Source organism: Notolepis coatsorum, assembly GCF_963971535.1.
Source record: "Notolepis coatsorum genome assembly, chromosome: 10".
Lineage (NCBI taxonomy): Eukaryota > Metazoa > Chordata > Actinopteri > Aulopiformes > Paralepididae > Notolepis > Notolepis coatsorum.
The window spans coordinates 73,164,542-73,182,691 of record NC_140174.1 but is presented as its reverse complement, the minus strand read 5'-3'; the positions used below and the strand labels follow the sequence as shown (position 1 = coordinate 73,182,691).

Sequence of the window (18,150 nt, the reverse complement as noted above, 5' to 3'; positions counted from 1 at the left end):
GGTCCTCTGCTCGGCTTAAAACGGCGATCGGAGGATCTTGGCCTGACGCCCATGATGGCTAATCTAGTGGCCCGCGCTAGGTTCTGGTGATCCCAGGATTCTAGAGCGGATGCTTCTCTGTCACCGTGTAGGCCCCATCTTTCATATACAAATGAGAGTATACCCTAACAAGGAAATGTGGGCATGGATGTTCGTTATCGGAAGATCCATGTTCAAGTCGGCTGCAGCTGGCTCCGCCAGATGTCTGGTAAAATCACGTTGTAAACTGTGTTGACATCTCTTTTTCTCTTCTCTCTTAAAGGATGAGGAGGGTTTCAGACGGCGGCCTGTCTGAAGTGTGGCTTGTTATGTCATTGTATACAGTTCAGGTGATAGCTGCTTAAGCTTGCATGCTAGTTGTGGACTACTATTTTTAGCCAGTCAGCTGTTAGCTGCGTAGCTGTTAGCTGCGGCGTTAGCTCGCTGTGTTTACCAGGCTGGTATACGTTAGCTTGTTGCTATCAGCCGATCGGCTGTTAGCTTAATGATAATAATAATGGATTGGATTTATATAGCGCTCTTCATGACACCCCAGTGACCCCAGAGCGCTTACAGAGTCCATTATTCGCTCATACACAGTCATACCGGTGGTGGTAAGCTACAATTGCAGCCAGAGCTGCCCTGAGGCAGACTCACGGAAGCGTGGCGAATAATCATTGCCTATGGCCCCTCCGACCACCACCAACATTCATTCACATGCATACACATTCATACGAGGCAAGTAGGTTAAGTGTCTTGCCCAAGGACACAACGGCAGTGGGATGGACATGGGCTTGAGCGGGATTCGAACCACCAACCCTTCGATCATTGGACGACCCGCTCTACCCCTGAGCCACGCCGCCCCACTAATGCTACACTGTTGAACGTTCTGTGACTATAACATGCCTTAAACACTCTGACTACGACGTCATCTTTGACAGAGGATGTTAGTCGAACCTACCGGGAGCCCGGCCGGCGAGGACTGCATCAACATGGGGAACCGTAGTGGCCGGGTGGCACAGCGACGCTGCACTTGTCGTCAACACAGGAATGCTGTGTTTACCGTCGGTGCCCCGTTAGCCAGACTGCAGTTCGCTTGGCCTGCGCTCACGGTAGGAAGGTCCCGACCAGACCTTAAACACGTCTTCTTCGTTCCCTTCTAAATGTTTTGTAATAACAATGTTTCCAAAACGGGTGTTGCTGCAATACATTGAGGATACGACGCGTGTTGTGTGTGAATTGTCTTGTCACTGGTATAGCTTCTCCATACAAATCGGGTTGTTGTTACATGTGTAAAAATGATCTGGTTAGTTGTGTTGAGAAACATCATGTGTGTTCATGTACCGTGTACTCACAACTAAGGGGGTTAATTAACCTATAAAGCTATGCTTAGTGACATATGAGTGAAGAGTGAATTCTTTTCTCAGCCTGTAATGACAATGAACAGTGTGTTCACATATTAACAGGTTTACCTGTTCAACTGGGCCGTATCAAGGGTAAGGTAGGAGGGGTGTTCCCCCCGGTTCCCTGGGGCTTCCCCACCCTCCTCTCAGACATGTTGTTTACAATATATTGTGTCACTGTGTTGTGGGGATACGATGTAGCCCTTAGCTTAGTTGTGGGGTTGTGCTAAACCGCTTGAGAAACTATATTTTCCTAAAGAAAAGATTGTTTGGTCACTTTTCGTGTGTGCTTAGCAAGGCCTGTGGCCGATACTAATCGAGAATTATGTATTCTCTCGTTATGAAAAACGGCGTTCCTCTGTAGCAAGAGTGTACTTGCCATTTTTTGTGGTGATAAAGGGTTGTGTGTGTCTTGTGATCTATAACTGGGTTAGGTTGGCCACAGAAGCACATGTGTAAGTCTGGTACCGGGGCTCTTAAGGGAGCCCTCTCTATTCTGTGTTTTTTTCCTTAGTAAAAATCAGATAGCAGGTTAGCACATGAGCTGTGTGTAGCTGTTAGACACTTCATGTAGCTGACTTTGACTGTGTCGTGCTCTTTTTTGTCATTACATCGTATCATGGGTGTGGGGTCGTAAAGGGGTGAACTGGTAATCCTTTCCTCCCCTTTTGATGGGCAGGGGTTAAAACCTCCTGTCCTTCAAGGTTCCTTTCACGTTGCTGTTCGGCACGTTACAGGGTAAGAGGGGGGGGGGGGAGTTTCCTGGTCCCACGCCCTGGAAGATTGGGCGTGTGCACCGCAGAAGTTCCCCCGCCATAGAGTACGTCACTGTGTGCGTCTCTGTTGGTAAGACTTCCGTGAGTTGTTCAGGTCCATATGATGGATCTGTTTCAGGGAGTGGTCAGGGCTCCTCCTCACGAAGCTCCTACTCGGGCCTTCTGTGAGTTAGGACTCTCCTTCCCTGTGAGGGAGCCTCCTCAGAGTTCAGAGCCTCCTCCTCAGATTGTCAAGGTGAGTAGAACTTCAAAAAGGAGTCCTGCTCTATTGTGTGTGTATTCGATTCAATTCGATTATTGAGTGTGTATTGGTCCAGTGCCTCCTCCTCGGAGAGCCCTAACCCAAATTTTACATGGCTCAATGTTGCAATATATTCTTTTCAATCTATACAGCTCGCGTGGGAAGTCTCTCTGGGGATTTCCGTCTCCTCCCTATGGGAGGGTGGTGGGATGTAAAAATGTAAAAAAATGTACCCTCAGCGGCGTCACAAGGGATTCATGTCAGTCTGTGTTCTTTCTTTTTTGAATAAAAAGAGGAAGGTACATGAAGCACGACGGCTCCGTGTCGTTCTCCCAGGCGACTTGGAGGAACAATGTTTGGTGTCTTGCTAGACTATCCATTGATGTGTTTGGGTCTCGACGCATACATAGTGCTGGCTCAGGTGTGTTTTCTGTGACAGAATCACACAGGGGCTAAGTGCGCCTTGGTTGCTTGTTAAAACAGTGTTTTTATAGGGCAACTGGGATGGAGTTTTGTCTCTTCCGAGCGCCAGTTTACTAGGTTGTCTCGATGAATTCTCGTTCATATCTGGGGGATGTTAACGGAATAGATCAGAACATAGGTAGAGGGGTCTCACGCCCTTGGGGTGGGCCACTGAGCACGGTCCAAATGGGACCGTCTGGGTGGCGCCCTCTTTTCATGTATAAGATCGACACGCATACCTACCCCCTCTCCTGGAGTGGGCATGTCGGCATGGTTAGGACACGGGACTGGTCTGGTCACGCTGGTCCAGGTCAGTTAACCCGTTGTCCGCCGGGGATGCAGATCTGCTGTTCTGGTACCCTGAGGGACTTGTGCTTTTTTCGGGGGGAAAAATGCCGGGTCGGTCCGGGTGTCACAGGGTTAGGCGTTATGGAGACCCTATGTTGGGTACATGTTGTACTCTGCACTATCGTAATGGCTTACGGCCATACCAACCTGTCCACGCCCGATCTCGTCCGATCTCGGTAGCTAGAGCAGGTTCGGTCCTGGTTAGTACTTGGTTGCGAGACCGCCTGGGAATACCAAGTGCGGTGTGCTTAGGGCTGGTTTTCCATTATTTTCGCTCCTCTCTCACGCGTGGCGAAGAGAGGGCTGTTGGGGTGGTCTTGGACCTCCTCTGGTAATCCTGTGCTTCCCGTGCCGCCGGGCCCGGTCCGAAGTAAAGTTTCGTTGATACCGGAGGCCTGGGATAACCCTTTTTTGAAAACTGAAACACTTGTACTGCGGTGTAGCCAGTGTATACCCGCTGGTGTGTTTTGGAGTTTTTTCTTGAGGGGTTATAGGAACAACCACTGCATCTGGAAACGACATGGTGGTTGGTTCCCTGGTGTGTTGGAGCAGAGTCAACTCCCGGGTTACCCGTTTGAGTGTGCCCCTGCACGTTCATGACGTCTGCCAATCATGTCAGCCTTCTCTGCCTCAACCCCTCTGGGTGGTTTTTTTTTAATGGAGGCTTTGTCATGGTGATAAACAACGCCAGCATACGCCCCTTCCGCCGGGGCGGCTGTTTTCAGCTGACTCCTTTGGCGCCTGTCTCGTCCGCAGTGCTCCAGGCTCAGGTTACAGCCTGTTGCCTGGTTTCCCCGGTGTGCTGCCTGCTTCCGTTGGTTGACCTTTTGTGTGCTTACGGCCATGCTGACTGCCTGTTCTGCAGGGTCAGTGTGCCAGGCGGTGTGCTATTGGGGGGAAAGGGCCCGCTCTTGGAGGGGCCTTATCCGAATACGCTGGCGATGTGGGGGGCGGTGTCACTAAGTGACCACCTGGGGATCAATAAAGGAATATCTTATCTTATGCCTGGCGTCATTGACCTCTCCGGGCCCCCTTTTTCCAGGGGCCCCAGTCCCTTCAGTGGGTCTGGGTCTTCCTTCGCGCTCCGCTGCTACGGCCTTGCCACGGGGTTGGGTTTGCTCTTGACCCCATGATTCTGGGGGCAGTAACGAGGTTGTTCCTTCCGTTCGTTCCCGGGTGGCATGCGGGTTGTGCGTGTGTGTAGTCGTGGGGTCAAGCCACGGTCTGCTCACCCTGTGGGTTGAGTTGCTTGAGTGCCTCTTCGCACGGTCGGATCCGTCTCCCTCCCGTAAGCCTCCAATAGGGAGGGTATCCTCCATTAGGGAGGGTCGGGGGGCTCGTTCCTCCCCGATCTGATGGTTGTGGGGGGCCTCAGCGGGATACATTTGTCGGGCTATGGCTCTCGCTCAGCCTCCCTTGTGCAAGTATGATGCTGAGCGAGATCCATAACGAAATAGAACGTTAGGTTATGTCTATAACCAAGTTCTATGAGTTATGGTGACGCTCAGCATCAGACGCCGCTGCGGCCCTTGATCTCGCCTTGTGGTGAAAGTTTGGGAAGGAGGCGAGTAGGTGACCACACACCTGCTTATGAAGGTAAGCGGATGGGGGTGTGACCAGACGAATGTTGGGATGTAAAGGTACATGGTGGAATTTTTTATTCAGTGCACGTGCACGAAGTGAAGTACAGTGCAAGTATGATGCTGAGCGTCACCATAACTCATAGAACTTGGTTATAGACATAACCTAACGTTATATGGAATAGTAATAGGCAATCAGTAAATAGACATGTGCCTTTCAAATGTTTACAGCTCACTAAATATAACTGGAATCCAGATTTATTGGAATATCTAAATTTGGGGTATACTGTATGTACGGTTCTTGAATATTTAATTACATTTAAATGAAAACCTTTATTTATACTTGTGAGGCACGGAGGTTTCCCTAGTTTACAGTGATGACAAGTTACACACAGAAAACATACATAATAAATAACATATATGCTTTTTGTAAATTTCTAACCCATCCTAAATCAGAATACAGGTCTGCAAAGAAAATCTCTTGTGAAGAAAGCTTTTAAAATGCAAAATAATTCCACTGTCTTAAACAATTGGAGTATAACAAATTGGTTTCAGTGGTGAAAGATACCCCTTTTGTTAATTTCGGATTGCGGATTGAAGCATTTTAATCAAGATAAAGTAGCCCGTCCATAACTAATACTGACCTGTCTCTGGCACACGCTGGACCACAGCGACCACCTGGAGGTCCAGGTGTCCGGACGACGTCCGCTTCATTCGGACGAAGCCCCGGTCCGCCAGCTCGTGAACTTTGACCTCCAGCTCCTTCAGGGCCTGGGCCGAACGATCCCGGTCTCTCTCCCTATCTCTCTCCCTCTCACGCTCGATCTCTCTCTCTCGTTCCCGCTGCTGCAGGGCGCTCACTTGGGAGCAGGACTCACGCAGACTCTCCTGTTTACACAGACCATGTGACCATGTGAGTTCTGTATGAATGTACAACCAGGGGCGGACCTTCCTACAGGCGATATAGGCGGTCGCCTAGAGCGCCACCCAGAGGGGGGCGCCCAAAAAAAATCTGCAATCTATATCTGCAACCATTATTTTTACATAAAAAAAATTCTAACATAAGGGAAAATGAGCCAAAAATCTAAAACGGTCGGTCGGTCTGAGCCTCAGCTTTAGGTGTTCACAGTCAGAACATGCTAGAGCGATGTGCATTGATGGGTATCGGTCAAGTGTTTATAGAATTGAGCGTTGAGGAAAGAAAGACTAACGTTAGAGAACTATGAAGAGGCAAAAGCCATAAAAAAAAATGTACAAAAAAAAAAGAAAAAAAAAAGTGGTGAATCTCGCCTAGGGCGCCAAATGTGCTAGGTCCGCCCCTGTGTACAACATTACTACAGTTATTGCTGGACTGAAGTACCATCAAAATACCATCTATTAGTTGCATATTATATTGTCTTATATTATATTATCGTACTTATATTAACATTTGTGTTAAGGAGTGCATAGGAGGCTTAGTTCAGTGTAACATGGCACATTTGATCATGCTCTGATTCTGAACATAAAAGGGGATGGAGGAAGTTGGTGTACTGTACCTTTAGGAGCTCTGTCTCTTTGGTGGTCTGAATGAGCTTCTTCTCCAGCTCAGACACCTTCTCCATAGCCCCTCTCTCAGTGTCCTGTAGCCTACTGCTTAGCTGTGACACACAAATGAAAGGAAAACAGTGAGCATTGAATTACAGGACTTAACATGTGTCACAACATTGACAACTACGAATCTCAATGTTATCATATCAGGCCAAGTATTAAATGAGATAATATGATATCAGGAGCCCCCCCCCCCCCCCCCCCATCCTCTCAGTGCTTAAAAGTAATGTCACCCCAATGTCCCGGGGTTGATACATATTTTGTCTTAAATATCATACAAGACATATTTACTAGGAAAAGTCCGGGGCCCTCATTTATCAACGTTGCGTACGCACAGATATGTGCGTAACCCGTGCGTATGATCATTTCTAAGCAAAGTGTGGGACTTATCAAATTGAACTTGTGCTTGACTTTGTGCGTATATATACGCACAGCTCGGAGCATGCGTAGCTGGCGCCCGGTGGTAGAATTATTGCAGTCTGCAACGCGGAAATAAGCTTCCGTGCATTACTTCCAACACTGGCGTGTTCAACCTCTGTATGACCCGTAATTCATTATAGTTCATTGTAAAATAGCGACAATAGTGTAATTATAACGGGCTCACGCGCGAACAAGAGGTTGGCTTGCTTGTTTGGCACGGGGGGGGGGGGGGGGGGCAGAGGCAGAACACCCACCTCCAAACGTGATTAAATATTGTTTCAAATAAAAAGCGACTATTTTGTGTCATGTTTCCAAATAAGATTGGCCACAACGAAATGCTTTCTACTTCAATTAGTTGGTTAGAATAGATTACCTCGCTCCGTTGAAACTTCACTGAGACTAAAAGTAAAAGACAGTTTTTTTTTTTTTGTGAGCTCCGCGCACAGACGTGATAATAATAATAATAATAACAATAATAATAATAGCTTCATTTTATATACCGCCTTTCAAGAGACCCATGCAAGGTTGCTTTACATAGATAGGGGGGGAAATAACAAAGTAATAAACATGGACAGACACATATAAATATGATGATGGGATTCAAGTTCGCATTTTTATTGATCACATAGGCAGGCTATACATAGGCTACATGGCACGGTCCATCGTGATATTGTAGATGGATCGAGTAATAGACTGTTATTACTGTACCACCCCCATGTAGCTGTCAAAGCTCCATCACAAATGCAGTTATGTGAATAGAAAGGGATTCCACTGTCGTTTTGCAAGGGTTTACTGACTGTCATACAAATAATCAACCAACTACATACTGTAACTTTTCAGTGCATGTTCTTATTTACATTGTGACAACAGCCTTGTGAGCTCCCACACACAGACATGATGGAATTTAAGTGCAAGTTTGTATTGATCACATATAGGCAGGCTATACACATGGCGTGATTAAATATTGTTTCAAATAAAAAGCGACTATTTTGTGTCATGTTTCCAAATAAGATTGGCCACAACGAAATGCTTTCTACTTCAATTAGTTGGTTAGAATAGATTACCTCGCTCCGTTGAAACTTCACTGAGACTAAAAGTAAAAGACAGTATTTTTTTTTTGTGAGCTCCGCGCACAGACGTGATAATAATAATAATAATAACAATAATAATAATAGCTTCATTTTATATACCGCCTTTCAAGAGACCCATGCAAGGTTGCTTTACATAGATAGGGGGGGAAATAACAAAGTAATAAACATGGACAGACACATATAAATATGATGATGGGATTCAAGTTCGCATTTTTATTGATCACATAGGCAGGCTATACATAGGCTACATGGCACGGTCCATCGTGATATAGTAGATGGATCGAGTAATAGACTGTTATTACTGTACCACCCCCATGTAGCTGTCAAAGCTCCATCACAAATGCAGTTATGTGAATAGAAAGGGATTCCACTGTCGTTTTGCAAGGGTTTACTGACTGTCATACAAATAATCAACCAACTACATACTGTAACTTTTCAGTGCATGTTCTTATTTACATTGTGACAACAGCCTTGTGAGCTCCCACACACAGACATGATGGAATTTAAGTGCAAGTTTGTATTGATCACATATAGGCAGGCTATACACATGGCGTATAGGCTACATCAGGAGTCAGCAACCTTTTTGATATGGAGTGCCTGTTTGAAATATAGTTGTAACTAGTGTGCCTCAACAATATTCCATGCATCGTAATATTTTTTTCTCATAATCAGGTATTTTTAAAGGGGCTATGTACTATAAATGTCATTTTTCAGTCTCTAGCATTGTATTATAGTAATAGGAGTTCGTATCAATGTGTTTTAGTGTCTAAATACCATATTGGCGGATTGCTCTGTTTCAGCTCAGCCCCTTTCCTCCTCCAGTAAATCAGGCCATTTTGATTTGAACGGCCGATATACGTCATACGGCCGCTGGGTGATGCGATTGGCTCTGTGGTTGGAGCTAATGCCCGCCCCCATTCTACCTAGACTAGACAGCGAGTGGAAGAAGCCACTTCCTCAATGCTGCGAGGCGGAGTGGGGCCCGTGCGCTCTGGAGGGAGAGAGAGATGGAGAGAGAGGGGGCACTTGGGGGGGGGGGGGTACACTTGCTGCGCGGCACACGCGAGTGTGTGCACTGCAGAGGTGTCGGGTTTCGCTCTCTCTCACTCTCTCTCTCTCCCACCCCCCCCCTCTCTCTCTCTCTCTCTCTCTCTCTCTCCCTCCTACTCTCCAGTGTGTGCAGAGGTGTCGGGTTTCGCTCTCTCTCTCTCTCTCTCTCTCTCTCTCTCTCTCTCTCTCCCACCCCCCCTATCTCTCTCTCTCTCCCTCCTACTCTCCAGTGTGTGCAGAGGTGTCGGGTTTCGCGCGCTCTCTCTCTCTCTCTCTCTCTCTCTCTCTCTCTCTCTCTCTCTCTCTCTCTCTCTCTCCCACCCCCCATATCTCTCTCTCTCTCTCTCTCTCTCAGTCCAAGCATGGCTTTGTCAGTATTCCAATGTACCCAACCCCCCCCCCCCCCATCTCCAATGTACAGCCCCACCCAACCCCACCCCACCTACCCAACCTCCTCCAATGTACAGTTTCTATGTCAAATGTATGTCAGTGTTCCAATGTACAGTGTGTCCCCCCCTACCCAACCCCCCCCCCCCACCTCCAATGTACAGCCCCACCCCACCTACCCAACCTCCTCCAATGCACAGTTTCTATGTCAAATGTATATACACTCTTTTTCTGGATTTTTTTAGTATCACAAACAGTACTGTATTTGAAAATCTGGTATGTCATAAATGTATAGATGTAGCAGTACTGTCTATCTGTATGTCGTGTGTGTCATATGATGAATTGAAAATGGGGGACCCTGATCTACCAGTAGCAGACTGTGTGGGCTGACTGTCACTCAAAGTGCTTATGGGCGGAGCCAGGCCATAACAGCCTGAAATCTTGAAGCTGGAAAATGATGGTTTTGAGTACTTGATTAGAAATATAAAACAATGCATTTTTTTGAAAAAAACCTTACAGATGTCTTCAATAGACTAACAGGAATTGTGTAAAGTTGCCCAAATAGTGCTAGGAATAGCAGTACATTATTATTATTATTAACAATATTATTATGATGGTTGTATCAACCCTAAATCTGAGTTGGGGGGGGGGGGGGGGGGTGCAATGCAGACAAACAGCTGCATACAGTGCGACCATTTCACTCACATTTGCCCATTCATTTTTGGACACATCACACACCATCGGTGTGTGTACTGTACGTGTGCTGTCATAGCTACACCTACAGGCCTAATGGAGAACACCAGGATGTGAATGGAGGGTGAATGTGAGGTATATCGTGTAAATAAGTTTTGATTGATCGCAAGACTAAACTGTAAAAAAAATAATAATAATAAGTTACCAGAACTTAAAAATATTGAGTTCAGTTACTGTGCATTAAGGTTTTCAGTTTTCAATCCATAATAAGTTAACAGAAAAATAAGTACACAACCACATTATTTATTTATTGTCATTGTTTTAAGAACACAAGTTGTCTTTGTAATACTCACATTTTGAGTAAAAAAAATTGCTTTTAACATGTGCAATGTTCAATGAAATAGAAAAATAAATAATAAAATGTGTTGATTAATCCCACTGGTCACAATGGTGACCATAATAATGTTTTTGTTATAAGGCTCTGCAAATGTTACTGAATGATGTAGCAATGTATTTCCAGCTAAATTAAAATAATAAAGGGTCTCAATTAAATATGTGGTAGTAAAAAGAACCTGTGGGAGGATTTCAACAAGATAAATGCGACAACAGTGAAAAATATTTCACTATAATATTTCAAAGCAAAAGAAATAAAATAATAATTATAATATTTTTTTTTCTTTTCTTTTTTTTATGCTGCCCCCTGTGCCTATGAAAATGCCCCCGTGTGCCTATGCAGGCACGCGTGCCTAGGGTTGCCTACCCCTGGGCTACATCATACATGGCAGTGAGATTCATTGTTCTTGTATATGCTCTCGTATTATTGTTTATATAGGCTACCCAATACCGACATCAAAATAGATTGTATGCATCTACAAATCATATGCAGCAGGTAGAAAATTGACGGAAAATCCGACATTTCTGGAAAGGAAGTAAAAACAAATACTGAAGTGAAACAGATACCTGTGTGTTGTATATAAAGTTACCTGTGTGTTGTATATAAAGTGACCTGTGTGTTGTATATAAAGTTACCTGTGTTGTATATAAAGTTACCTGTGTGTTGGTTTAAAAGTTACCTGTGTGCTGTATATAAAGTTACCTGTGTTGTATATAAAGTTACCTGTGTGTTGTATATAAAGTTACCTGTGTGTTGTATATAAAGTTACCTGTGTTGTATATAAAGTTACCTGTGTGTTGTATATACAGTTATATATCAACTGGCCTCGCGTCTCGCTCTGCCTTCTGAGATAACCCATTATCTCTAGCACCTATAGTGTGCTCCGGGAAACAAAACAAACTTGCACGTGACCACACCACTCCCATGCGTCCCCTATATTACGCCGGAAGTGGTCACGCCTCACCCTTCCTCATTCGTTTCCAACGCGGAAGCAGCTAGATGCACTTCGGAACTGGAGATTGTTATGAAGCAGAAGGAGAAATTACACAATGTTGGGAATTCGCCACAAGTTCGCCAGCCCCCGGAACCTTCTCAGCACGTCCTGACAGCACGACGGCCCTATCCTGTTTGTTCCTCATCGCAGCAGACCGAGGGACTTTGCGTGACGGCTGGCAGTCGAGCCGCGTCGCGCCCAGGTAGGGCCTGCACTAGCTGGCAATGGTATATGTAATACTGCTCGTTGTCTCGGGAGACAGCCGGGTGATGTATTGGCGCGGAGGGGGGGGGGGGGTGCGCCTCGCAGAGGAGTCGGACTGTCGGAGGATACTGTGATTGCAGACATACTGTAGCCTGTACGTAGGCCTTGTGTATGTATGTATGTGACAAATAAACCTCTTGAATCTTGTCATATTCAATCAGTTTCAGTAACTACAGTCTACAGAACACATATTGTAATAGACTCACTTGTTGTTGTTGTGGTTCGCAAGTTGTTCTGTGCATTTGCATTCACATCCCCGTTAATCCACTCTTCTTCTTTTTTTTTTTTTATTGATCTTTTTCCCCCATCCCAATGTTAGTCGTTATGCCAATTCCCAATCCCCTTCCTGGTCGCCTGTATCAGTTCCGCAACCGTTTCCATTTCCGGGGTAGGCCTGATTGGCCGCGACAGGCACGTGACCCGCCGCGGCCAGGCCCCCGCGGCAGCCCCAGGACGCGGCAACGCGAGGCTGCTGTGTTTCACCGCCGCTTTCCGCCTTCAACGCCGCAGCAGCAAATTGTCATCACTTTCCCCACTGAGTTACCATACGCTATACAATATACTATGCAATGTACTAATATACAATACGGCTCACTTTTCCCACTTCAATGACAGATGTTTAACAATGTTTAATAATATTGTCGCGGCGGAGCTCCGTCGCGGCAGCATTATGTAGCAGTAATCCCCCCTTTTTTACCATCGACAACTAGCTCAACTGGCAGCGCTGCCTTGCTGTGGATCCTGTGGTCCGTTGGTGACAAGTTCGATTTTTATTTATTTTTTTAACGTGCATTCTTTCGCCGGTTAAGTTTAGGCATGTTAACTTTAAGCATTGTTTCGGAGTTGCAGTGCAAATGCTTCTTACTGTTGCGCTCCAGAGACTGTTACTGTACCATACAATATACAATGCAATGTACCAATATACAATACGCTATAGTGCAAAGCAGAAATGGGATGAGGTACAATTTACAGTAAGGTGTATGCGTTGCAGTGCAAATGCTTCTTACTGTTGCGCTCCAGAGACTGTTACTGTACCATACAATATACAATGCAATGTATCAATATACAATACGCTATAGTGCAAAGCAGAAATGGGATGAGGTACAATTTACAGTAAGGTGTATGCGTTGCAATGCAAATGCTTCTTACTGTTGCGCTCCAGAGACTGTTACTGTACCATACAATATACTATGCTTAAAGTTAACATGCCTAAACTTAACCGGCGAAAGAATGCACGTTAAAAGAAAATAAAAAATTTAAGGGAATTGAACTTGTCACCAACAACAGGATCCACAGCAAGGCAGCGCTGCCAGTTGAGCTAGTTGTCAATGTTAAAAAAGGGGGGGATTAATGCTACATAATGCTGCTGCGACGGAGCTCCGCCGCGACAATATTATTAAACAGCGGCTCTGTCATTGAAGTGGGAAAAGTGAGCCGTATTGTATATTAGTACATTGCATAGTATATTGTATAGCGTATGGTAACTCAGTGGGGAAAGTGATGACAATTTGCTAAAGCGGCGGTGAAACACAGCAGCCTCGCGTTGCCGCGTCCTGGGGCTGCTGCGGGGCGTGGCCGCGGCGGGTCACGTGCCTGTCGAACTGATACAGGCTTCCTGGTTGCTGCGCACTTACCCCCCACAGTCAGATCATCTGGGAGAGTGGAGGCTATCACGTGCTTCCTCCGACACATGTCCAGCCAATCAACCGCTTCTTTTCACCTGGCAGCGCGGATATTCTCCGAGAGGGCGTAGCGTGTGGAAGGATCACACTATCCCACTCAGGTCCCATCCGCGCTTAGCAGGCGCCCCGACCGAACTGTAGGAGTCGCTGTTTACAACGACCCGGACCCACCCCGCCAGCTTCTCCCACCCTCTAATACTGCCAATTGTATTATTGTGAACGGCCAGCCAAGCTGGTGACAACCCCGGAGCTGTGAGCTGGATTCGGTTGGTGACGAACGCAATCTCCGCTACGCCACCTAACCGCAACGTTAATCCACTCTTCTGATAAATGTGTGCCAATTATCTTTTCAGAAAGAATGAGACTTTTTGCGTCTCTACATACTGTGCAACCCAAGCTTCCATCCTTAGGGAACAGCCATGGGCAACGGATCTTCCACTTTCTCCATTGCTGGCTGCTCCAGCCGGCAGCAGCACCAGCCCCTCCTCCTCCTCCAACCCTGCCCGGGCTGCCCCTCCCTGCCGCTGGCGGGAGAGTCTGAGAGGACTCGGAGGAGGTGGTGGTGGTGGGGTGGTTATCTTCAGCATCTTCATCTTCTTCTTCTGTCGAGCTGTTACCCAAATTACCCCCATCTCCAGCTTCTTCTCTCTGCCTATCCTGTGTTCTGATACGACCGCAGGCGCCGGCACGGTCACCGGGCGTTGTCAGAGACATAATAGTCCCCACCGCAACAGCGCCAGCAGCAGGTGTAACGGCGTCGCCTGTAGATGATCCCGCCTCCTGCTGCTCTGTCAAGTCGATTGACTGCTTCACTTTCTTTGTGAAACCAAAATTGGTTAAAAGGCTTACTTGTTGCATTTTTCGTTTCGACATTATCCATTCCCGAGTGACCTTATTTACCTGTCAAACTATCACTGTCAAGTCACAGGTTACAACGTGGGTCAAGTTTGATTTGTGCCGTGCGTGCCTGCAGGCTGCAGCGCCGCCGCGCTCCGAATGGTAATTGCAAGAATAGCATGCATGTTGCCATATTACGTGTGTGAATTAGTGCACAAATCATTAATCATCAAAATAGCATACGTTTATTATTATACACGATGATACAGAAAATTACAGAAAAATGAGAAATGCATGGCAAAAGTAGCATTTATTTTCAGTAATTTAGAGACCCCCCAAAAATTCACAAATCATGTTTTCAGGGGAGCTGATGTCTGACCTAGGGGAGCTGATGGCTCACCCAGCTTACCCATGGTTCGCACCCTGCCGCCGGGCCTGTCACCACTCTTCCCTCCTCTTAACCATTTCATTGCTGAAGGTCAATCGGTGTCTAATGTTGAGGGTTTTGCTGAGGCTTTTTTACCCTTTACACAGGTGGATAGGCTGACGACAGGGCCCAGGACAGGTGTGCCGTGCTTAGAGGAGCAGGTAGCATCGGCCCTTTGCCCTGGCAATGTTGAACGGTATCCCACCCGGAAGCCGATGCCGGAGGGCGAGTCGGCCCGGCAGGTGGCTGAGTGGGCTGATGAAGCTTATACCGCCGCGGGACGGAATTTAGCAGCAACCAATAACGTTGCTCAATTGGCTGCTTTTCTGTCCAAAATGGTGTCGGGTAGTGGGGCCTTAGGGCCAGCCGACGTCAAAAACATTGCACATGTTTTTGAGGTAAATGTGGGGCCAAATCTGGCAGATGCCATTCAAAAACACGATGAGCCATTACAGGAAGGATGGAGAGGAGATAGTAAAGTACTGCAGTCTATGTTTTTGGGAAATGTCAGTGAAGCAGAAATCATATCCATTGTATCAAAGTCAAAGAATAAGACATCAATTGACAGTGATGGGATAGATATGATTATAGTGAAGAAGACAATTGATTGTATAATCAAACCTCTCTGTTATATTTGTAATCTTTCTTTTCAGACAGGTATTTTTCCAGACAGGATGAAGGTAGCAATAAGTTAGATGGTTTTGTGGAAAAGAACAAACTGCTGAGCGAAAGCCAGTATGGCTTTAGGCAAAACAGATCAACAGCGACTGCCTTAATGAATATTATTGAAGAAATAACAACAGCAACAGATCAAAGAAAATTAACAATAGGGGTGTTTATTGATTTAAAAAAGGCATTTGATACCTTAGAGATCATAATATTTTTATTTCTAAATTACGTTCATATGGTGTGAGAGGAATGGTTCTTGAATGGTCGAGTAGTTATCTCCACAATAGGCAACAATATGTGCAGTTGGCAGATGTCAAATCTGAATTTTGATTCATGAAAATTGAATGTGGGGTACCGCAAGGTTCGGTTTTGGGGCCCAAACTCTTTCTTTTATATATTAATGATATTTGTGATGTTTCAAAACTATTACAGTTTGTCTTGTTTGCTGATGATACAAATTTATTTTGCTCTGGAAATTATTTAAAGGAACTAGCTGAATATATTGTGTATGAAATGACACAGCTAAAGAAATGGTTTGATGTAAATAAGCTATCACTGAATCTGAAAAAAAAAAAAAAAAATTTTTATGAAAACTAGATGAAAATATAGTACTGACCATAGATGGAGTTGATATAGAGAGAGTTAATGAATTTCGTTTTCTTGGTGTGATTATGGATGATAAAATAACATGGAAATCTCACATAGCACACGTTAAAAAAAAGATGTCCAAGAGTATTTTTGTTATGAATAAAGTAAAGGATGATTTTGATGATGATGATCAAAAATGTATGCGGGCACGAAAAAATGCTCACTGAGCTCATTCACCACATTATTGAGATCATGTGTACAAAAAATCTAAGCAAATGAACCGCGGGAAGATGATTAAACAGAAGGATTTGTAGATACAGTAATTAATGATAACCGACTTTAATTATAAATTCATATTTGACCTTGAACTTGACCGTGACCTTATTATGGCCAAATCATACATCCATGGATAGGGAAAATGCTCCTCTTTCCAATGGCAGGGTTGAATCTGGATTTAGTCATTTCTTGCGTTTTTTTACAATAATTAGCATTTTCCAATAAATCTGTATTTCCGATAAAACATATAAAACATCGGTAAAAATGAAAATATACACTTTGACTACTGTTTTTGATAGGGTTATTGTCTTTACTCTTGGCTACAAAAAATATATTTAAAAACATTCTTTGCCAATCTCTAGTGGCTCGGGTGTGCATTTATTTTAATACAATATATAGGGGGACCTTAAGGCTTGGATGTAATAGTGTTTATCAATTCAAAAAGAATTATAAAAAAGAAATTTAGTCAGTATGAAAGTCAAATGTGATCTGAATAGTGAGATCTTTTCTTCTTTTTCTTTCTTTTATTCTTTATTATTATTATTATTTAATTTGTTCTTGTTTAACTGTGGATTGTGTGTTTCTTGTATAATGGTATAAATGATTATTTTGTGTAAATTAGGTTGTACGCTGACCATTAAGTAAATACTTGTTTAGTTTAGGAATAAGGGGCAGGTAACTATAAGATGTATTCTTCTTCCTGCTCCTTTTGTCCATGGTATGATATTTATGATTGTGTATGAAGAAACTCTGATTGTATTGATTCCATGTGGCAAATAAAAACTCTGAATCTGAAAAAGGTTATACAGCTTTTAACCCAGCCGCAAGCTATAACCGCAGGGAGGGCTAGGATGCTGTCAACACTTGTTCACAGGCATCTTTGGTTGGAGCAGTCTCCCCTTGAGGAGGAGAGGAGACTTCCGCTCCTCAGGGCTCCCCTCTCCGCAGATGGACTTTTTGGTCTGTCCGCAGGGGTGTGGGCGGTATTTGATCTGGGCTCCACACCGCCCCACACCACGCAGCCAGAGGTGAGAGCACGGCCTCGCCAGCGGCTGCGGCGAGGCCCCCGGCCAGCGGCCATGTTTCCCCCGCCTGAGATACCCTGGGCACAAAGAAAACAGGTGATCACCAGGCCGACAGCCTTGGCGGCCGAGGGATTGGCTACATTAGATGAGCACGCCCTAAAAAACCGTCGCCGTCTAGCTGTGTCTAGCACGCTCTCCGGTTACTCCCCCCCGCTACACTACGGGACACAGGGCTCTGATTTGTTCCCTTTGGCTGCGGGCCGCGTTCTTCCAGTGAAGCGCAAGCGGCCCCACATTTCGCTTCTCATGGAGACAGGGGCTGACACCCAGTTGCTAGCTAGGCCTGGGTCTGTCTATGAGAATGCTGTGCTGTCAAGCGACTCCCACACCACACGTCCTGCGTCTGTGTTTGGTGAGCCTGGTGTTGTGTCTGTCGACGGAGCAGGGTTCCCTGTATCTAAAATTCTAGGCCCAGGAGGTCGCAGCGTGGGTTTCCCCAGCCCCGCCCTCGCCAGGCCGGGTATCACGTGGTCAGTCAGGCACGTGTGAGTTGGGTGGTAGTAATATCACTACAGGGCTACGGTGTGTAGGGACTCACCCTATCGGGCAGCCGAGCGTACCACGGGTATTGCACTACCACCCCTGCAGGTTCTATACAACAAGAGGTGCAAATCCAGAGCCTGCAGAATAATGAAAGACCTTCACCACCCCAACAACAGCCTGTTCATGCTGCTGCGGTCAGACAGACGCCTGCGAACACCAGCTACTAGGACAGAGAGACTTTGGCTCAGCTTCTTCCCCCAGGCCATCAGAGCCTTGAACACTGATCTCTCCACACACAAGCACACATGAGCACACACACGACACACACACTGTACAGTGTACACGCTCACACACTAGCAGCCACTTTAACATGAGCAAACACACACTGATGCTGC

General features: G+C 45.7%; 1 protein-coding gene across 1 annotated transcript in view; it reads right to left on the bottom strand.

Moving 5' to 3' along the window:
• The window catches only part of fmnl1b (formin-like 1b), a gene marked incomplete at its 5' end in the record, with an annotated part of 243,973 nt that overhangs the window by 75,384 nt on the left and 150,439 nt on the right, over nucleotides 1-18,150 (bottom strand). Inside the window, 2 exons of the mRNA XM_084322609.1 lie at nucleotides 5,473-5,716; nucleotides 6,364-6,465. Of these exons, the coding sequence (XP_084178735.1) occupies nucleotides 5,473-5,716; nucleotides 6,364-6,465 (346 nt within the window). The remainder of the gene's footprint in view (nucleotides 1-5,472; nucleotides 5,717-6,363; nucleotides 6,466-18,150) is intronic.